Source organism: Lissotriton helveticus, chromosome 1_1, assembly GCF_964261635.1.
Source record: "Lissotriton helveticus chromosome 1_1, aLisHel1.1, whole genome shotgun sequence".
In the NCBI taxonomy this organism is placed as follows: Eukaryota; Metazoa; Chordata; class Amphibia; order Caudata; family Salamandridae; genus Lissotriton; species Lissotriton helveticus.
Window position 1 is genome coordinate 30,512,835 of NC_136057.1, and position 23,269 is coordinate 30,536,103.

The 23,269-nt window shown below is 44.1% G+C and overlaps 1 protein-coding gene across 1 annotated transcript in view; it reads right to left on the reverse strand.

Moving 5' to 3' along the window:
* Nucleotides 1-23,269, reverse strand: part of TMEM132A (transmembrane protein 132A) — a 238,492-nt gene that overhangs the window by 23,832 nt on the left and 191,391 nt on the right. The window contains 3 exon segments of the mRNA XM_078676358.1: nucleotides 13,227-13,370; nucleotides 13,513-13,702; nucleotides 13,888-14,037. Coding sequence (XP_078532484.1) covers nucleotides 13,227-13,370; nucleotides 13,513-13,702; nucleotides 13,888-14,037 — 484 coding nt within the window.

Below are 23,269 nucleotides of genomic sequence, written 5' to 3' on the forward strand. Positions count from 1 at the left end.
TTATCTGCGCCATCTTGCCTTTTCCCCTGATGCCACACTTTTGTTGTGCGCGCCCGCCATTTTAGGTGCCTCGATCAGGATCATCCCTTTTGCATGCCACTGGCCCTCGACATAGCCCTTCGCCCTCACCAAGCCTGCACGCTGACCAGCCCCCCCCCCCCCTGCTCGCACCTGCCTTGAGTCATAAACCCCTCTTCAGCGCGGCTCTGCCTCAGAACCCCATCCTGTTCCCAGCGCGACACCTCCCTTCATTCCTTTCATGGTCCCCGGCCCTTTGATGCAAACCCCCTTTTTTCCCCGTGTGCCCGTTTGTCTTCCTCGTTCCCAGGCCGACACCCAGCTCTGCCGATACTATTCCTTGCCCCTCCCCGTACAGTAGAAAGCTTCCCTCATCAAAGGACCCCCGAGTTGATCAAAGCCCCCACCCCATGAGATCCGATCGAACCCCACATTCCATGAATCGGCGGAATATCCAGCTGCGCGATAATCATCCCCTGTTGTGACCAGGGTGGGGACTTCTACTGTAAATGTGTGTGGGAACGGGCACGAGGGGGAGATCCCAGGGATGTCTTTCCGTACATCAAAGTATTGACGAGAATGTGTTACATGCAATAAAGTGGCAAACTTGTGTATAAGAGGCCAGGCCTCAGAGATGCGGGTAGAGCACCTCATGACGATACCTGCTGTCTGTTTTGTTGTGTTCTCCTCCGGAGAGAATAAACCTTGTTTCCTGCTTTCCAGTCTCCAGCGCCTGCCTCTTCATTGATTAATAATTCGTGGGTTACAGAGGCAATACCGCTGGGCAAATATCGATTGTCCCCGACCTTAGGTTTTACAGCGGGGGCCAGACGCTGCGATAGTGCAGCAGCGCCGGAACGACCCGAGGACAGGACACCATTAAAACTCCCCGCCCCAGCCCAGCACATGAGCGGGGAGCGTACCTGACCCCCAGAACAGGAGCCCGGCAGACCGGAAACCGGAGCGGCCGAGCCGTGCAATACAACATGAAAACAACAGTTTCAATGAAAACACAGATGAAAAACTCACGGAACCGCCACCAAGGGAAACTGGAACCAGGGACCGGAACCGGGAGCACCAGCGTTCCGACAGCCGTCGGAGCAGAAAAAAACAGGCATGGCGGTAGGTGGGCGGGGCTTATGTAGTAAAGAAATACTGGCGTTGTGATTGGCTGGGTGGAGGCAGGACTGCCTCACGTTGTTAGGACTGGGAGGACCCATGAGGGGGTAATGGGAGACAACTAGAGTGCAAAAGAGGTTACGTGCAAATGGAAGAGAACTCATCGAGAGTCCATGGAATTCTACAATGGGTGGAGGATATGCAGCTCGCACTGCAATTTAGCGCGGATGGTGTGAGCCGTGCTGAAAATCAGCGTCAACTGCACCACGCGTTGCAAAAGAGAGCGCGGCCATTCGTGTTGATTTTGCTGCCGCTCGAGTAGGAAATTTACTGGAGCGGCAGCAAATCGACTCGAATGCGAGCCCTCGGACCCCAATCGCTCGTGACCGCCTGCTTTAGAAAATCGCACTAGGGGATGCCAAATCTTCCTCGTACTTGCCAGCTCGCATATTCTGGAGCCTCGCGGGAGAAAAAGTCCGCCACACCGTCATTGGTGGAATTTGCGGAGTGTGGAAGAGGGGTACGAACAAATAAGAGAAAACAAGAGAGTGGAAATGGTAAATAACAGACTACTACATTGTAGAGCAGGGGAGAGAGCAAGTGAAAGGAAACCAGAGTAGGGGCGAAGAAAAAACGAGCAATAACACAGTGGAAAGAAGATGCTACAGTTTAAATGTTCAAACAACCCTGGACACCAAATAGTGAAAGAGACAAAAGCTAATAAAAAGGCCCTTATACAAAAACGATTTTTTTTTTTTTTTAGAAAAGACATATAAAGGTTCTTTATTTAATAAAAAAATTATATTGTGAGGCTCAGACAATTAAGCTGGTACGTATAACAAGTAATAGGCATTCGTAACCAGACAGGTGGCATACAAAAAGAGGGTACATAAAAGGTCGGAGTTCCAAACAATACTGGGACTAAAACACACAAAACAATGTGTCCTCCATAAATTGCGGCCACAATTGCGTCGACGACGTTTCGACCTTTGTCATAAATACATGGTCCTCTTCAGGACAGGTAAATAACTAAGCGTCCCACCAAAATAATCTATACATTTATGTACCGTCTTTTTGTATGCCACCTGTCTGGTCATGAATGTCTATTACTTGTTATATGTACCAGTTTAATTGTCTGAGCCTCACGATATTACTTTTTTATTAAATAAAGAACCTTTTATATGTCTTTTCTAAAAAAAAAATAGTTTTTGTATAAGGGCCTTTTTATTAGCTTTTTTCTCTTTCACTATTTGGTGTCCAAGGTTGTTTGATCTAAGTATTTGTGATTTGTAAACATTTGTTTTATGATAAAGTGATTTCGGCGCAGGATCACACATGCTGTATCTCCCTGGAGGGCCCCGCCTAGGCCACAAAGCATGGATTTGCTCATAGACATTCAATTTAGCCACCAGCATTTATATAAATGAATTCAAATATATTCAATCACTCTAGGAAGATAAACACACTCCCATCTAACCGGATTGGGTTCATAAAAATGAGATTTCCTGGAGCTCTAAGTGAGTTCCGTCCATTTGGCATTAACGGGGCTCGTCCCATGTGACAGAGCAGCAAGAAGTGAAATTCATTTCACTGAACCACTGTATCGATCTGTTGCTAATGGGGTCAGGGGTCGAAGATATCAGGTTTATGAGCGAACAATGCGCTCATCCTGCGGTTACTTCGAGCCTCAGAGTCACATATTGTTATATTAATAGATATATAAAGCGCTCCGATACATGTACGGTGCCCTGGCGAGAGGAAAGAAAACTGCATGAGAAGTAAATGTAACAAACCTATTGTGGGGAAAGGCGGGTTTTTAACACCTTATGCAAAAGTGGAGGCTCACGAATTGTATGCAAAGTGCACAAGGCCTTCCAACCCCCAGCAGCTGAGACAGGAAGAGTCCTGCCCCCCGAGTGTTGATGCCTAAACCTGGGGAGACGCTGCAAAGGAGCGTCAGGGGGCCTTCGGGTTGGAGCTGGCTGACGGGATGAACTGGGGCTGAGGGCAGCTGGGGCCAGGTTCAGGAAAGACTCGTGCAGGATGAAGAGCAGAGCCAGCAATGACAGGAATTGTAGTTTCTCTTAGAAAGTTAGATGGAAACGAACCAAAGTGCCCTAAAGTTGGAGAGACGTCAGTAAACCCCCCCATCAGCCAAAATAGAAAGCTCGACCTCCATGCAGGGAGGTGGAGCCCGTGAAAGACTTGCACACAGCTGCAACTCAATCCTAAAATAATGGAAAGGATTTGTCAACAAAGCGTTGAGACTGCTGCACGATCTGCAGAAAAGGTGCAGGTGAAGAGAACCAAAGCACTACAGATAGATGTCGTTGGCGGAGGGCTGGGCAGCCTGGGTCTGGTTGGCACAAGCACCCGCTTCAGCACAAACGACTACTTTCTTCTGCATCCTCAGAGCAGCCTTCAACTCCTCTCCGGCCCTTAAAGAATAGTGTGAACCCCAGACCCTCCCCACCGTCTTGCACCCACACTTTGCCTCTTTCACAGAGGAGGCGCAGCAGGAGGCGGTGGGCCTCGTCGGTTTGCGAAAGGACCACCTCAAGGGCCATGTTGACCCACCCAACAAAACCCTTGTAGTCGTCCGTGACCAAGTGAGTTTTTTGGATTCTGGTGACTGAAATAAGTGAATCTCTCAGTGTATTGATAAAGGTTTTGGCCAGGGTCATAGAACTTGATGGGATGAATGATTACAACAAGTCTAAACCACTGACAATTGCTCTGGGTAGCATCCCAACCCTTTGTGTATCGCCCACTGCGTAGGGCGAACAGATCTTGAGAACCAAAAACTGGGACATTTTAGGGAAATAGAAGAAGGACTACAATTTTTCATCAACAAAATGGTGCAGAATGACAGTTCTCATCAACATAAGATCACAGAAAAGGCATTAAGAAAATAAATAAAATGTAATTCCTACAACTAACATCATACATATTAATGAAACTGCTTACTTATAACAGCTGCTCACTAGTACAGCTTTATAACACCCAATAAAGTGCCTCTCAATGTTTTCAGTCGACCCCCTCTAAAAAACGGAACATGAGCCAAAATTACCAAAATCTGCCGGGACAGCCGGTGAAAAACGGGGACTGTCCGGGCAAATCCGCGACATCTGGTCACCCTACCACTGCGCCATTCTAGACAGAGGCCTTATGCAAATCATTACCGACCCTGCTTTACATGGGAATAGTCCAACCCGAAAGGTCGGGCAATGCCCCCTCTATAAGGGAATGCAAGCAACCCCAGACCGGTTTCCGACTTCTTAGGCCTCCTCAGTGAGGCATAGCTGGGATCCCGTGGCTCAGCGGGCTAGACACCAACATCTGGGCATACTCTTGGCCACTAAGGGAGCTACATCAAACACATGAAAGGTGATAGGAGGAACACTTGTAAAAGTCTACACCACTGGCAGTCATCAGGGCCGCGTCCCAACCCGTTGTGTATCGCCCACTGGGCCATTCTAGACAGAGGTCTTATGCAAATCATTACCGACCCTGCTTCACATGGGAATAGACCAACCAGAAAGGTTGGGCAACTCCCCTTCTATTAGGGAATGCAAGCAACCCCAGACCGGTTTTAGCCTGGTTAGGCCTCCTCAGTGAGGCATAGCTGGGATCCCGTGGATCAGCGGGATAGACACTAACGTCGGGGCATACACTTGGCCACTAAGGGAGCTACATCAAACACACAAAAGGTGATAGGAGGAACGCTTGTAAAAGTCTTCACCACTGGCAGTCATCAGGGTCGCATTCCAATCCATCGCTTTTCACTCACTGTGCCACCCTAGAGAAAGGCCCGCCTTACGCAGTCAGTACCGACCCTGCTCCTCATGGGAACAATCCACCCAGAAGGGCAAAGCGAACTGCAAATTTATAATCATTTGTCCAGAGATCATTATCCCTACATGGGCTATTGGGCACTTAAATGAGATCATTCGAGAGAGGAGGGGTGGAGCGACAAGGACAGGGAACACAACATGGGGATTACAGGGACAGGATGAAAGGTGGAGGGGGACTGAGGCTGTGATGAGTGTGCGGTAAAAGAGTGAGCGACCCTTGGGTGAGTTGAGTGACTGGATGCGGTGTAGACAGCAGCAGAGGTCGAGAGACCGGAACCCTGTGATGAGTTGTGTTATGTGTATTTGTAAGGCACACTATCACCCAGGAGGGCATCTTGGCGCTGTGTGGAAGGAGCCAGTGATGGGTGGAGGCACAAATGGGTCAGTGAAGCTATGATAAGTTGAGGGTCACTGCGTGTGGTGGAGGGACCAGCAGAGGACGAATGATGGAGCCTGTGATAGTGGAAGGACAGAGAAAGAGAGAACCCTTGATGTGTGGAAGAATAGGATAAGGTGAAGGTAAAAGATAAGGTTCAGAGACAAAGCCTTCCCGGAGTTGGGAAAGAGTGTGTGGTGCAAAGACAGAAAGCTTGTAGGAAGTGGAAGGACAGGCTGAGGCAGAACTCGTGAGACGTGAGAAGTAGGGGAGGAGACAGAGAACCTGTGATCTGTGGCGAGGCAGGGTAATGCGGAGAAGCAGGAAACCCATAATGGGTGGAGGGACACAGTGAGGGTGAAAAATGGAGCCGGAGGCGAGAGGTGGGCACAAGAGATGGAACGAAGGGATGGAGTGTGTGATCAGCGTAAGGAAGGGTGGCATGAAGAGCCTCTGATGGACACACGGGCAGGGTGAGGGTAAGAGAAGAAACAGGAGCCTTTGATGACTGATGGAAAAGATAAAGTGGAGAGTAAAAGAACGGTGAGAAACTTAGTTAAAGAACGATTCTGCACCAATCCTGGACATCCTAATCCCCCCAGGCTATGACATCCTAAGAGCCGATAGACCGGAAAGATCAGGGGAGGCATAGCCTGCATACACCGCATCAACCTAGTGGTGACAATCACAATCCATCGACCTTGACATGTGCAAATACCTAGGCATAAACATTATGAGTAACAGTCCCCTATGTAAATTACACTTGGTCTACCACCCTCCGGGCAACAATCTTGCAATCACCGAACAAATTATGGAAATCATCTCTTCCAACATGGGGCAACACTGCCCCCAAATCTTCCTCTGTGACTTCAATCTTCACTGGAATGACCATAACGACCCAACAGTTAAGAGCCCAAAAACCTTCCTTACTGATCTCAAACTTGTCCAATTCGGCGATAGCCCAGCACACATCCTGGGCGCAACACTGGATCTGGTAATTGCCAGGCCAAACTCCATCATACTTAAATCGACCCCACTGCAACACTTTTGCCGCCCACTTCTTAGAAAATCCAAAATGATACAAAAAGAGCTCCTTACAGCAAATGAACAACTCTCATTGTCGCCCCCACCTAACCACATCGGGCCGCAATCAGCACAAACCCCTAAACAGCATGATCTTACCCACAAAAAACAATGCATCCTGGAACACTTAGAATCTTTGACGAAAATGACATCCTCAAGTTAACAACGACACTCAAACCATCAAACCACTTCTGCAATCCACTTCCAGCCAACATCTTCAGCGAGATAAAAACTGCTCTTATACCCATCTGGACAAAGATAGTAAAAGCATCGCTATCGCAAGGATTCCTTTCACTACCAAAAACACACACAGGGGGTCTGTGATAGAGCCAAGGAGCAAAGGAAAAGGATAAAGAACCGGTAACATACAAGCACTGTTGAAGAAGACAGAAGAAACACTAAGGTAAAACACTTTAAGTCTGGATGTAAAGTGTGTATGTAACGTTGACTGGCAGATTAACCCCATCAGTGACCTCTACATCGGTCGCCCTGAAATCAAGATTTGCCAGACTGTTAAGAGAAAATCTTGTATCGTTGTAATCTGCATGATTACCTAGTTGAAGCTTCTTGGCAAAGCAGAAAGGACTAGCGATGAAACTGGAAAAAAAAAATGGTAGCGCTGCTCTGTTAATAAAAGCCTGATGAGATTAGCGCTGTGACAGTCATAACTTTGAAAAGCATAAGGAACTAGTGCAGTGACGGTTATGAAGGAATAGCGCTGTTATACTTTGAGGAACCAAAAGAAACTAGCGCTATGTCAGTTTGAAAAGCAAAAGGAACTAGTGCAGTGACGGTTATGAAGGATTAGCGCTGTTATACTTTGAGGAACCAAAAGAAACTAGCGCTATGTCAGTTTGAAAAACAAGAGGAACTAGTGCAGTGACGGTTTTGAAGGAATAGCGCTGTTATACTTTGAGGAACCAAAAGAAACTAGCGCTATGTCAGTTAATAAGGAAAAAACCGTAGCAAAGCAAAGGAGAATAGCGCTGTAATTGTTAAGGCAAGTGTGACACAAGCTGAGAATGGACTTAATCCGATTGAAACTATGAGTAAATAAAATTGTTGTTGGCACGAAGGAAATGGGGACAGTCAACCTGAGTGTTTTTTTTTTAAGTATAAGAAGAACCCTGCTCGAGTAGTGAAACGCGAGCTCAAGCATCTTTTGAAACTTAATTTAAAGCTTGGCTCGAGCAGTGCGCGAGCCATCTCCTTACTCACAGTTGGAATCTTCTGGGTGTCATCTTTCGAATCGATGAACTTGTGGCTCTATGCTCCCTTGGAATTTCTCTGCGGAAGGCGTAATTGACATTGCAGGAAGCGGCAGTCACGTAACCACGCTACGTGGCGGCCATCTTAGGACAATCTTGTTTGTTGGGGTTACTAAGCAACGCGTCTTGATGCAGCAACGAGTGTTTGTCAGCAACGCATCGTATTTTGAACAAAGAAATCACCTTCATGAGAAGTAACGCGGTATTCAACCTAAACTGCACAATGTTATAAAGACTGTTATTTTTAGACTCTGCCTGAGATATTTCGTTCCTTTTGAACAGAGAAAACACCTTCAAGAGAACTTACGCGATATTTTACCTTCTGCTCAATTTTGCAAAGTGTGTAAATTTTAGACTTTACCTGGAAAAGAGCAATCTGTGATGGAGAACCATATTGCCGCAGTGATGAAGAGGATCCACGCTGGGGACACATTGATGAGTCAAATGATGACGTATTTGACCAACTACAGTGTATTTTGCTTGCAGGGTCTAGGATGTTTGTATGAGAATTTGTTCAGAGTAATGCTAATTGAGCACGAGGATGGGTTTCTCATTATTGCTGTGTGAGGTGGTGACAAAATGTAAAACTATTCATTTGTTCTCTGGCGTGTGTATTTTTCCAAGTGTATTTAGCAAGAGTTGTTACACGACTTAGGTTGTGTGTGAGGGTACCTTGACTCATTAACTCATAGTTGTAGTGGCTATGTGGTATGTGGTCACATGATTAATTGGGGGCTATGCAGTATATAGTCACTCATTAGTTATTATTTTGTTTTGATGTGGTGATTATTTCACCAAAGAGTTGTTACACAACTAGTATTGTGTGTGAGTGTTACTCATGTTTGTGGGGACTGTGTGGTATATGGTCACCCCTAGTTCGTGTGGTTTGGGTGTTGAAGTTTATTTAGCAAGGGTTGTTACACGGCTTATGTTGTGTGTGAGTGTGTCTTGACTCATTAACTCATGCTTGTTGTGGCTATGTGGTATATGGTCACTTGGTTATTTGAGGTCCATGCTGTATATGGTCACTCACTTGGGTATTTGAGGGCTATGCTGTATATGGTCACTCATTGGTTATTTGTTTTGGTATCAATGATTGTCTCACCAAAGAGTTGTCACTCAACAAATGGTGTTGTGTATGACTGTGGGTTCTTTGTTTGCACCTGGTTTCCCGGCTACCTATGTGTTTGCTGTGTGCACGTGTTGTGCTGAGGTGTGCTTGTTGTGAGTGTATGTTTTCCTGCAGTATAGATGTGACATACGAGTACTGTCACTTATGGTGTGCGCGTTGTTTCCTGGTATTTTTGCTTTAAGTTTGTTCCTTTGTGTATTGCTTCTTGTACTAGTCTGGCCAACTTGTATAATTAGTGGCATAAGGATGTAGGATGAAGATAGTTGTTAATGTCAGGAAATAATGCAGTGCGGGATGTGTTAAATTTATTGTTAAAATTTATTTTATGTGTTGTTAATTTATACTTTGGTACATTATTTTAATATCTTTGACTTTGTGTACTAGAGTGCATCTTATTGACAACCATTTTATTGCTTTACGCAATTGTACCCATAACGAAGGGAGATATGTTGTAACTTGTATTTCCCTGCTGCTCAGCTAGTATGTATGATGTGTGGAATGTTAGATGATTGGAATGTTGGTGTACTGTGAATGTCAGTTGAGTGAGGGCTGAGCAGCAGGACAGCTGCTCCTGATGGGGTTATCATTATATCTTATCTAACTAACTTAAATAAAGTAACTTGATCTATCCTACTTGAAGTATCCATCTTCTCTTTGAGTACAACAGAACACATCAGCACAGCCACCGGAGGAGCCAACGTTCATATGAGCATTCTCAGAAAACTAAAACCCTTCCTCGACGATGATCTAAAAACAGTCGTTCAATCTCTAGTTCTACCCAGAATAGACGATGGGAATACAACTTTATGTAGCTTACAGAGATCCAGTCTAGCTCCTTTAAGAGCCTCACTCAATGCGGTTGCAAAACTCGTCACTGGCTCCAGAAAGAACAACCACATCACCCCGGATCAAAAGGATCTGAATTGGCTTCCTTATGAGGCAAAAGCACAGCTAAAAATTGCATGCATGACGCAAAAAGCCCTGCAGCTCAATACACCAAACTATCTAGCCAATAAACTCGAATTATCATGCAAAAGCAGAACTCTGAGAAGCACCAACACCCTGCTATTGAAACCACTAAAATTTAGGAAAAAGAAAACCTACACACACACCTTCTCTGGCCTAGCACCGAGGATATGGAACGCCCTGCCCCAAGCAATCAGAATGAACCCCGCCACCACCTCCTTCAAAAAAGAAGTCAACTACTTCTGATGAATAAAGCCCTCTCCTGATCCCGGCCCGGAGGCAAGTTGATCCCAACCAGAAGCTGCTCATCTACCAAGATACGTGATGATCTCTTACAAGAATGACTAACACAATCCTGACCTTCAACGAGAACACACAACATACACAGTCTCATCTTAGATGCTCATTTATATGTGACTAGTGCTCAACATTTCTTTTGATGTAACTTATGTAAAGCGCTCGGATACCCTCATCGGGTCTAGTCCGCGCTATATAAAACTTTATAAATAATTAAAATTGATAATACAATAATTGAGATAAAATTGTGTGTGGGGGGTATTTGATGCTTTGAGGTTAGGATGAGGTGGAGAGAAAGAGTGCCCTTGGGGTATTAGAGGGCTGGCAGTGGGATGAGGAGAAGGGTAATGGATGTAGCAGATATCTGGCAAACACATGTGGATGAAGTGATAGGCACTGGGGCTTGGTTTCAGGGACTGGGCATTGGGGGATGGTTAAGGGAACCGCTATGGGTTGGCGTGGAAGTAGTGAGGGATAGGGTATATGTGCTTTGGATAGGGTATATGTGCTAGTGTTAGGACATCAGGGGATGAGGTGTGGACACTAGGAGTGAAGTGATGGACGCAGACCATGGCACGCCGGACATGAGGTTCTGGAGTCCCGCCCCATATACACTAAACTGATGTGCAAGTAACCCCAGATATGATAATCCCAGATGTGAGAGCTTTGTGCCACTGATTTTACTACAGCTCCTCAAAGCCCATACCCAGCAGTTGTAGGCTTTGCTCTGCATCTTCATATGTTACACAAATTGTTGTGTGTGACTTGAACACTCCGCGGCTGTACTAACTGCCAAGTGACAGGCTACTGCCAGTATTCTTGAGTGGGATGACTTCCTGTAGCTTAACTTGAATAAAAACATGACAGGGACAGCCAGGTAAACAGAGTGCAGTTGTACTGCACCTTTCCTTTAGTGTGATTTCACAGTTCCCTTTCAGTTGTCTTTAACCTACAAATAAATAAGAGATCACAAAAATGGCCTCATTTCTAGAGTGAGAAACACCTTTTCATCTAACAATGACTGAGTTATGCCCTTAATATTGTAATGAATACAGTTCATTGGAATTGTATTGAGTAGCAGATCCCCTGAAGGCAGAAGATCCCTGCCTCCTGGGGCAGTGTCTAATTCCGGGTCCATCCTCTGCTAGGGAAAGGGAGGCCATAGCTTCCACTGCCAAGGCAGGCTAACCTCCACTGCTGAACGCATCACTTCCCCGCCCTGAGGAAGGCCGGCTGTGTCAATTTGGGCAAGCCGAAACAATTCAATGTTACCATCGAACCTAGGTGTATGGATATTCTTCAAAATCATATTTCTTAATGATGGACTATTTATTATCATAGTTTCCTTAAGTTGCAGTTATGCTGATATGCTCTGTGCTTGCAAACCCCTGCCTGTTCACAGAGTCTTGTATTGATCCAGTAAGTGATTAGTACCAATCTGAAGCTTGTTTTTGTGCAAGACAAGCTGTTTTGTGCTACGTTCAATGGATATACATCCTTTAAAATTCCAAATAGCTCTCAAATTTGTTGTTTATAACTTTGGCCTCATTTAATCTATAACAAATTGATATAGGAGTAAATGGATGTATGTATATGTATATTTTTTAGGCTTGCTATATATACGGTTGGGCTGATATTGGAGTACCTGTTGTACACCTTGGTCTGGGCCATCCCATCGGCCATAGTTGCACTCCATGCGTGTTGCAGTCTGTTTTGACTCTTCCTAAATGTGTGATTGATGGGGAGTCTGTGATATGAGTAAAGGCCGAGGCAAGACCTAAGATCACTAGAGAGACGAACAACAGGGAACAGGGGTGTGAATCATGAAGGATTAGGGTGCAGGACTTGAATGCTGGGGGTTTTGGGCATGAAGGATTGTGATGAGAAGTGTGGCTCAATGGTTAGAGCGGCAGACCCTGATGCAGAGGTCTGGCCCGGGACCAGGGTTCAATTCCCCGCTTCGGCGGGTCTTGGGCTCAATTTCCTCGGACCTGATAATTCTCGCCTCGGTGCCTATTCTAATCATGGGTCCCACTCTGCACCTCTGGGCAATAGCTTGCTTAATCTCCACAACGCCCCCCACAATGCTAAGGATGCCTGGCCTCCACCTTGGGGGTGCCCAGGAGTGGACACCTCACAGGGAAAGCCAGGATGGGTTCCACAGCGGTATTCGTACAAGCGCCTTGAGACCCTTGCGGGTGAGTAGTGCACTATACAAGTACAAATTACATTTACATGATGGTGACATAAATTTGGGGTGTGACTCAGGAGTGGGGCAGGGCAAACTGATGTGTGGAAATGGCCGCCTCGGGTGGGACATGGGTCCGGAGTGTGGGGCATCAGAAAGCAGCACTTACCCTGGAGGACTGGTGATGAACATGAGGGCTGCATTGAGGGACATGGAGGGCTGGGGTGAGGGACATCGGAAAGCAGTGCCTCCTACTCTGGGAGTGGCATGAACGGCAAGGAAAACAAGCATTTGCAATGCAATCGGTCTCGCCTTTGGGACCTTATATGTATTTAGCTATGCAGCACATTAGCCTGGGTGCTGAAACATCTACTGTTCTTTAACATGGAGGGAAAGTAAGCACCAAACTGCGTGACACGCCGGGTATGGGAACACATGGAGAGAAATATCGCCTTTCAGCGGGAAATGGTATAGTCCAAAGCTCTGTTTTTAATTTAAAATCAGGGCCGTCGGTGGTCATATCACTGAAAATACAAGATTTGAAAATAATATTATTGTCTACGGGTGCTTGTGGAAGACAATTTCTTTGGACTGAAATCTAGAGAATGCTAAAGTGATTCTGGTATTTTACTGACCTCGGTTGGTCGTTTTCTATCAAGAAAGTTAAATAGAGGCAGTTGCCAGAAACATTGAAAAAAGCAATTGCCTCAGCAGAAATCAATTCTGGTATTTTACTGACCTCTGCTGGTCGTTTTCTATCAAAACAGTTAAATAGAGGCAGTTGAACAGAAAATAAAAGTCCCAAAGCGGAAGCAGACAAGTCCTAGGGCTGATCTCCAGAGCCCACAAAGTGCATACACATATAGGTAAATACTAAAATATATACAAGAGGTCTCGATTTGGGACCTAAAAAGCTTATTCTGACCTGCACAATCTGAATATTGGATGACGAACAACCCACACGATCTGAAACATCGATTAGGAACCCTCCGGTTTCCACGGCCACCAGTTTGACCGGTACCCTTCGTGCAACACCAGTCAGAGGCGCAGTGTTGAGAATCTCTTCTTCCTGCAATAAATACCACGAGTGAGGGATTAATAAACCAATTAAATACCCCACACCCTCAGCCTGAAACGCACTGCTGCTATAAGGCTCCACCCGGGAGGAGACGTGAGCAGGCCTTCTCCCATCCCATTGAGGCAGTGCGTACCTTAACCAGTGGGATGATGGCCCGGAGGTCTCGCTCCGAAACTAGGATCTCCGAGAAGACCTTCTCGCCTTCCCCGGAATCGATGGATCCTGGATACTCCACCTGCCAGGTGATCCGCCGTGTCGAGACTGGACCTGTGGCGTTTTCCACCCCGAAATCCAGGTACAGGAACTCAGGAAAGTCTGCTGCACTATTAAAGGAAGCAAAGAAATCTTTCAATGCAATCAGAAGAGCACAACAACAGCACAGGATTAAATTTAAAGAATGAAAGGGATGTACAGAAAGATCCACATCACCCCTCATTCCTGCTCTACTGGAAGAGACAGTAAAGGGTAAGAAGGTAAGCACAGGTAAGGACAGAGGCCACCGCCTTACCTCCAGTCGGGGCGGGAGCCAGGAATCCTCCGGCAGGATACCAGACCAGAAAGGTGCTTGGAACCCTTGTGCTTTTCCAGTTTTACCATCCAGGCCTCCGGAACAGCCGCGCGGGCAAAGATCACATACAGACCCTTCTTAAATTTGATCCTGTTCGTATAAACATAAAAGAGCGACAAGTCACTTTGAAGTGCAGAAAGCGACAAAGGACTGGCTGAAGCTGCAAACAATGAATTGTACACAGGTCCATCCCACCTGAAGAGCAATGCTCAGCTTTCAGAGATCAGCTGTGACGTCACTGAAAGGAGCCATCACTCTGGAACCAATATGAATCAAAAGAGAATCTACTAATTTACAAAAAAAAAAAAAAACATACCCACTGAAAGCAATATAGACCTTCGCCTTAAAACAGAACTATCGAACTTCTTTGCCAGCCATTACATTTATTACATTTAGTGGGGAAATGCAACCCCTGGAGCCCTTCCCTGGCATCTCCCCTCCTCAAACAGAAAGTAAGAGGTTCTGTACCACACAGGGCAGCCAGAAGGGACATCTGACCCTAGGGGGGAAAAGCCTTCAGTGAAGTCTGGGCCACACTTTTTGAAGTCACAATATTGTGGGAATGAATGTTTGAAAATAAATGCATTTCATTAAAACCATATACAATACTTTACACACCTTAAAAACTTACCTGCTAACTAATAATTTACCATAAAAATAGGCATCAATTAAAGAGTGCATGCGAATACATTCATCTCAGTAAACATCAGCAGTGTGGGAGCTTTTTCCATACACCCTTGAAGCCAGACTTAGCAATGTTACCAATTGTGCCACAAATGTTGGTGTATTGCCGTTCAAGCACAGTAACAGTGCATCTTAAATTGTTTTGATACCTTCCACCTTAAAGGTGGGTCTTGAGTGTTTTTTCCGAGCCTCTAGCAATGCTGAACATAAGACATATATCATTTTCAATAGTTTCTTGGGGCGAATACTCATCCTGCAAAAGTTGTAAATGTGAGCCTTTGAAGTCCAACAGCCATCGGGGTCCTTAAAAGGAAGATACAGAACCTAAAATGCATAAAAACGTTCCCCTCCCATGCTTGCAAATTAAAACCAATGTAGCCTTTCCTTGAAATGGCGAAGGTTTCTATAGCAAGCTCAACAATCATTCAATACAGTAGATTAGTAGTGTGCTACTTGTCACCCATGAGGGTATCCAGGCGCTGTAATGTTTGTATCTTCCTGCAGACTCCTCATCATCAAGCAGAGATTGTTCATAATACCTTTTATAACTCCCTTTCGAGCTAATCTGGGCCTGTTCTTTGGGACCCCCAAGGCTGGAGGTTTACATTCATTCAGCGGTTGAGTTATTGAACTTACAGTCAATAATGCCTTGGGCATGTACGTCACCAGAGTCTTATTAATAATTGTTTAAATTATTAATTCCTGCCGCATTAAAATGATAAAATAATGATATTAATATCCGCCACCACAGAGGGAAGACCACATTCTATGCACACGCGGCACTGTGGTGTTATCTGCCTTGGACTAAACCGCTTTCTGATGGGAGTCCAAAAGCCTTTCCCCAGTTTATGGATTAGTTTACGATTCCACTTTAAGGACCCATATAGAAGAGCATCCCTGAAACTCTTTTCATTGCCCCAGGTACACATGAAATCCAGCCTCTTAACTTCTTTATATGATCCTCCCATTTCAAGATTTTAACCCAGTCATTTATAAGTGGTACTCAAAATTTTATCCATCGTAACCCCTTGGTATGCGGATTCTAAGACCGCTTCTACCTTGTTGCCTTCTCTTGTCCAGGTGTACTTAGATTGATGCTGTCCGCGGGACACTACCTTGGTTTTATTAAAATGAATACAGAGACTGTTTGCTACATTAACCCCTTAACCGCTGCAGCAATTCGGCCGAAGTACGGGGCGTTCCATTAGGTGGGTGGGACCGCGTCGGCTACCGGACAAGCGCAGCACTACTGAGGTAGTGCTTGCGACGGCCGTTGCCCGACGGGCGCACTCGGAAGCCTGCTTAGTTGTTTTTGTAACCCTATCTGGGTTGTTGACAGGCTGACTAAATCATCTGCATAGGCTACAAAAGGAACTTTAGTTCCTGCTAACTATGGGGTGTGATATAAGGAGTGAACCAATGTGGCAGCCAAGTCAGATCTGTATAAGCTAAAGGGAGAGGGCCAAGATACGCCCTTGTTTCAGTCCATCGTACCTGAAGATTTCCGGCGATAAGCCATAACCATCCGACAGCTTAACTCTCACCCAGGGGCTGGTATTTAATTCGATAATAAGCTGCAGATTTCCAGGGGGGATACCCCACTCACACGTCATCCCAGACAGCCTTTTATAATCCACCTTATCGAAGGCTGCAGAATAATCAATGAAACATGTAAACACATTATTTTTATGTACGCAGAGCAGGCCTTCTGTACCATCAGAGTGAAGGCTACAATATTATCCAAAGTACTACATTTAGATCGGAAACCTGTCGGATGGAAGGGTGATCTATTTAATTGTAAACAGATATTCTGCAAATCGTTTCCCAAATGCATCCAGTAGGGCTTTGGGGCGGCAGTATGGGAAAAAAATTAAATAGAAAATAAGTTGTATCAAAAAGGCTCTCTACAAAAAAAAAAATGAAATAAAGTTGTGGCTTCAAAAATATACATATCTTGGGCTTTATAGCGCAAAGGTAAGTGCACTGAAAGCAAGGCCAAAGGGAGGAATCCTCACCCTCCTACACTTCATGACCACATAAAACCAGTTTTCCCTTGTCTCGATATTAGGAACATCATACCATCTGTAGCTTCAGCATGGCCAAGGGAGCATCCTTCGGCTACAGCTCGGAGGAGAACTTACAGCGAGGTGGTGTAGAGGGTGGGGGTTAGTAAGGAGTTTTTAGGATTCAGGGGAGGTTAGCATTTCGGGGGAGTAAGGAGTTGTAGGGTTCAGGGTTGGTAGTACAAAGGGGTCGTTAGGGGTTAAGGGAATGGTAACATTAAGTGATAATTCAATTTTTAGGGTTCAGAGAAGAGTAGCATTAACAGGTGGCTACGGGTTTTTAGGGTTCAGGGAAGGGTAGTGTTAGGGGATAGTGAGGAGATGTTAGGATTCAGGTACAGGTGGCTTTAAGTGGTAATTTAGGGTTTAGGCATGGACAGTGGATAAGGGCAGTAGAGGTTTTGGCATCATAGAAAGGGTAGGATCAAGGGATGCAAGGCGTTTAAGGGTTCAGGGAATAACAGCATTAACGGGTATTAGAGCATTGGAATGTTGGTAGCTCCATTGAAAACAATGGGGTGCTCCGGGCTTATAATGGCTGGTGTAAGCCTGGAGATCCAACATTCCAATGTTTCTTTGTTCACAGCTCTGGCTGTGAACAAAGGCTTCAGGGAACCTGAGGGGATTCCAATCCCCTCGCAATCCCATAAGGCTTTGTTCTTTTTTGTTAGAACATTCTGCCCTCTGGTGGCAGAATGTTCTAATAAATCAAAAATGGATGCTGTCAAGCTTGACAGAGTAGCCAATAGCACTCCTCTGGGAGATGAGTCAATCTTCCCAATCTGTGGATCAAGGTAAATGAAAAGCGTACTCCAAAGTATACCAAAGGCAAGTAGCTTTTTAATCTTGTGTCAAGAGTTTTTCTCAATCTATGCTGTTACATCACAGCTGTATGATTGGTTTCAAAACATTTCAAGATATGCAAACAATCCATTCGATTGATAATATAATCCTTCACATGCCCAATGTATTTCGTGCCTTCCGCACTTCATCAGGGGAAATACATTTCAATCTATAAAGCAAATAAAATATGACTTTTGTCAAAGATAGCGAAGCAGACCTCAAAACATGTCATAAGTAAATCAATAAAACACATTTCAAGACATTAATGACAGGTATATTGCATGCAAAATACCAGAAACCGAAGAAGTGTACAAAAATGGCGGTATAACGTGTTTTGTGTGAAAAAGTAGTCCCAACGCTTAACAGATACACCTGTACACATGAATATATCCCTCGGTGATGTGAAATTAAACCCGGTGTAAGCTAAAGAAGAACGATAGTGTACAACGTAAAACGCTAGGTGAATTGTACATGCGAAGTGCTGTAAAACGTCTCGAAGTCAACAGTGGTTAAATCTAAGTAATATCGTGTGACTATATCTTCACAACTAAGCCGGGATTTTAGATACGTGCCGTATATCGCTTACCGATGATTCATCCAGCATGGAAACGTTCTATCCTCTAACCCGGTCGGGATCGAGCTTGGTCATACTGCGCGTGCACTTACCCGCGATGTTAGTAAACTACCATCCCGTGACCCGGAAGTGTGTTTCATGTCAGTTAACGTGAAAAAAGAAATGCATAAACTGCGATTATAGGAAAAATGTTTACGATTATCAGTAGAAGAATATAACAAAAAGGTTAATTTAAATGTACCCAATGTGGCTCTTGACTGTTGGTAAATCGTGGTGGCGGCCATGTTGGTAAAGTGTAGTTCCCGGATGAGGGTACTGTTAACTGCGGGTGTCTTAAGTGTGTAAAGGGAGAGTCAGAACAGTACAAAACTGTGTGGTATCAAACTAAATCACCATATCATACATAATAAATGTCAAATAAAACGAATTAACCCCTTGCATGCTGATGACGGCCTCAACTACTACAGTGCTCGTGTGCTGATGACGGCTGGGCGCCGTCATGACCGCACCCGCGCTGAAATCTTCAGCACAGGAGCAGAATCGCGGCAGCATGGAAGGGGTTAAAAGAGATTATCAACACGGTGGTATTCTGTGCATAATAAAATAATGGAATCCCAAATAATAGTGTACAGGTTATGCAATTAATCCTGGAACATGTTAGAAAAATCTATCTACTTAAATTAAAGAAAGCAACTGTATTCAAGTCGTTCATTTAACCCAGTTGGGTTGCAAGAGTTACATTTTTCAGTCTTTGAAACACCATTTACCTTATTCCCAACTGCTAAGATTGAAAAGGATATCATCGGATGATCAAATTTATGAATTTAACGAAAATCAGATGATTGCAAAATTCCGCGAAAGTAATTACCCAGAAAATATCCTTGAAGAAGCGAAAGTGAGAACACAAACTATTTCTAGATCAGAACTTCTCAAGTCACACCCAAAAGATACCAATCAAAACAGACCAGTTTTCGTGTCTAAATTCTCGAATAGAAGTGAGCAGATAAAGAAAATCATCCTGAAAAATTGGCAAATGGTTGAAAAAGAACCTGATTTCAAAGGAATCTTCTTAAAACCTTTATTCGCCTACCAAAGATCGAGAAACCTCAAGGATATAATCGAAACGGATATACGAGACAAGAGTACAAAGTATACTGGAAATTCCATGCGCCAACTGCGGACATTGCAATAACATTATTCGTGGTAACACCATCAACCATCCCACTACTGGAAGACCCATTGAACTATTCACCAATGCCACTTGTGACTCTAAAAATGTTGTACACCTTCTAAAATGTCCTTGTGCACTCCCATATGTAGGGAAAACAGAGAGGAAAATAAAAATTTGTATGACAGAACATAAGAGCACCATAAGAAACAAGACCATTAAAGCTCCGGTAGCTGCACACTTCATTTCCAACAGTCACAACATCAGACAAATTCGATTTATGGTTTCGGAGTGTGTTCCTGTGAAACAAGGCTCCGATAACAAAAAAAGACTGCTACAACGTGAAATGTTCTGGATTAAAAAATTGAACTCTTGCAACCCAACTGGGTTAAATGAACGGCTTGAATACAGTTGCTTTCTTTAATTTAAGTAGATAGATTTTTCTAACATGTTACAGGATTAATTGCATAACCTTTACACTATTATTTGGGATTCCATTATTTTATTATGCACAGAATACCACAGTGTTGATAATCTCTTTTAACTCATTTTATTTGACATTTATTATGTATGACATGGTGATTTAGTTTGATACCACACAGTTTTGTACTGTTCTGACTCTCCCTTTACACACTTAAGACACCCTCTGCAGTTAACAGTACCCTCATCCGGGAACTACACTTTACCAACATGGCCGCCACCACGATTTACCAACAGTCAAGAGCCACATTGGGTAAGTTTAAATTAACCTTTTTGTTATATTCTTCTACTGATAATCGTAAACATTTTTCCTATAATCGCAGTTTATGCGTTTCTTTTTTCACGTTAACTAACATGAAACACACTTCCGGGTCACGAGGAGGTAGTTTACTAACATCGCGGGTAAGTGCACGCGCAGTATGATCAAGCTCGATCCCGACCGGGTTAGAGGATAGAACGTTTCCATGCTGGATGAATCATCGGTAAGCGATATACGGCGCGTATCTGAAAATCCCGGCTTAGTTGTGAAGATCTAGTCACACGATATTACTTAGATTTAACCACTGTTGACTTCGAGACGTTTTACAGCACTTCGCATGTACAATTCACCTAGCGTTTTACGTTGTACACTATCGTTCTTCTTTAGCTTACACCGGGTTTAATTTCACATCACCGAGGGATATATTCATGTGTACAGGTGTATCTGTTTAGCGTTGGGACTACTTTTTCACACAAAACACGTTATACCGCCATTTTTGTACACTTCTTAGGTTTCTGGTATTTTACATGCAATAGACCTGCCATTAATGTCTTAAAATGTGTTTTATTGATTTACTTATGACAGATTGAGGTCTGCTTCGCTATCTTTGACAAAAGTCATATTTTATTTGCTTTATAGATTGAAATGTATTTCCCCTGATGAAGTGCGGAAGGCACGAAATACATTGGGCATGTGAAGGATTATATTATCAATCGAATGGATTGTTTGCATATCTTGAAATGTTTTGAAACCAATCATACAGCTGTGATGTAACAGCATATATTGAGAAAAACTCTTGACACAAGATTAAAAAGCTACTTGCCTTTGGTATACTTTGGAGTACGCTTTTCATTTACCTTGATCCACAGATTGGGAAGATTGACTCATCTCCCAGAGGAGTGCTATTGGCTACTCTGTCAAGCTTGACAGCATCCATTTTTGATTTATTCGACAACTCCCCACTGGTCAGAGGGAGCAAACCAATCAGCACCCAAGCTGCCACAAAATCAAATTACTCAGAATAAAATCAGAGTGCCACACAACCCCACTTATTTGTAGAATGTTCTAATAGCCATATAGCCCTTTATGCGGGCCTATACTGGCTATTAAAGTCCCTCTCCCTTGTTACAGCTTTAACGCTGGAGAGGGCCTTTAATAGTCGGTATAGCCCGCTATGGCGGGCTATAAGGCTATAGTAAAGTATTTTAGGGTACAGGGAAGTGAAGTAATCAGGGATAGTTTGGGGCTTTAAGGGTTCAGGGAAGGTGAGCATTAAGGCATACTAAGGGGTTATTAGACACTGGTAGATAAAATAAAGAATGCATGTAATAAAATGATAATATTTTACATATAGAAATTCATAGTTAATAATAAAGAACATTACATTAATACCAAAACGATTTTAACTCGGCTTTAATATAGTTGACATTTTAAACGTCGACTTCATTGAAACCTATGTGTATCTCCGACTGTAGAGATGGAAATGTCTAGGGACAATAATTTCGCAACTGACATGCGTGATGGAATATATTACTGTGTTCAATATTTAACATTGGATGATATAGGATTACAATGTCTGCAATCTAGATCTGTTACGATTGGAAAGTCACCTATCTGGTGACTTTCAAAGAACGTTTCAGGACAAAAACAAGTGCAAACATCCGGGCCCAACATTAGATGGCGATCTATGCAACAGTGTGTAATCTGCAGCTCATATGCCTCAAACATTTGTTTCTAAAAAAAAATTATAAAAAAAAACGTAGACGTCATAACTTTATTCGGGGACAGACGTCACTGGCTGCCGGTTCGGCAACAAATTAGGTACAAGGCACTGACTCGAACACATCAAGCGCTGCACAATAGATGCGCTATGTGCTTGAATGAACACATTGTGGCAGGCAGCCCAGGGAGGTCTCTGCCTTCCAGCTCTTCTTGTGCCCCCCCCTCCCCTTTTCAGAAACAACAGAGGACCACTTCCTGGAGCATCCTCGTGCTACATATACAGTCTACTCCCTGAACATGCACCAGTCCAGACGCCTCTTCCAGGAAGCCAGAGTTGGAGGAGCTTTCACCCCCACAGCTGGGCTATATCTCATTTGGCCACCATTGCCCCCAGCGTAGCCCAGAGCCTCTTTATAGTTTTTGGGGGCAAGGTTGTCTCCCAGAACAACCAGCCAGTGTTGAGGTCCCCAGAGGGAGGGGTTCTTTCCCAGCACCAGCAACTCTGTTAATCCTGCGTTCAGTTTCAGTGAGTTCACTTTCTAGTGAGTGCTTTGTAAAATAAATATGAGGTTGGAGCGTGATAACAAGTGGAAGGCTGAAGAGATTCTGCTGATCAGAAAACAATATCTTTCAACTCCTAAAACAATTTAGGAGACAGCACTCAACTTCAGTAATTCAACAAACTAAAGCACAACTGGGGAATCTGTCGGTCATTCACTATTCTAAAGTGGGTGTAACGTAGCGCACTCCTGGGTGCAAAATGAGGAGCTCCTGGAAGTCAAAAACAGCAAAATAAATTAAGTTGGCCTGGTCCCCCCAATTGTGAAAGATCTCCAAAGGTTTCTAGGGACCACATCATCCCGGGCATGAAAAGAGACAGGGACCCCTTCTAGGCCTTTGGATGCAAGGGCCAACAGAACTTGGAAGATACAAAGAGAAGAACACAGAAATATTCTATAGATTCAACGCCAACACAGGACAACATGTACGCTTACATGGAGCAGAGGACTTCCAGCTTCACGCACTGTTTACCAAACTAAAACATGGTCTTGTGTACGTAGGACTAGTGAAAATTCAGTTAGAACAAGTAAGATAATATTACTGATTCTCATATTTCAGTTTTGTGAAAATAATGGGTAAAACCCTTAGAAACTTACAAACGACCCCTCTGAAGTTTGTAAAACGTAACTATGCAGAATACTATTAATAACACCGAATTATACTAAACAGATATAAAGAGATAGATGATGGTTCCTAAAAAAGGACTGAAATCCAGTCTGAAATGCATAAAGGGCAAAAGGAAAAAAAGAAGGACATGGAGAGGCAGAGTCTGTATTCACAGCACAAGGCTTGAGGGGTCGACTTGTTCCGCTGTCTTTTCAGTTTCTAGAAGATTGTCCTCTCCTCTTAATTCAACATCCATTAGGAAGATGCAATATTGAGTTAACATCCCAAAATCCGTAGAAGACAAAAAACAAAAATATGAAACTTTACTAGCTAAATACAGTCTCCTCATTAGCAGCCAAAGA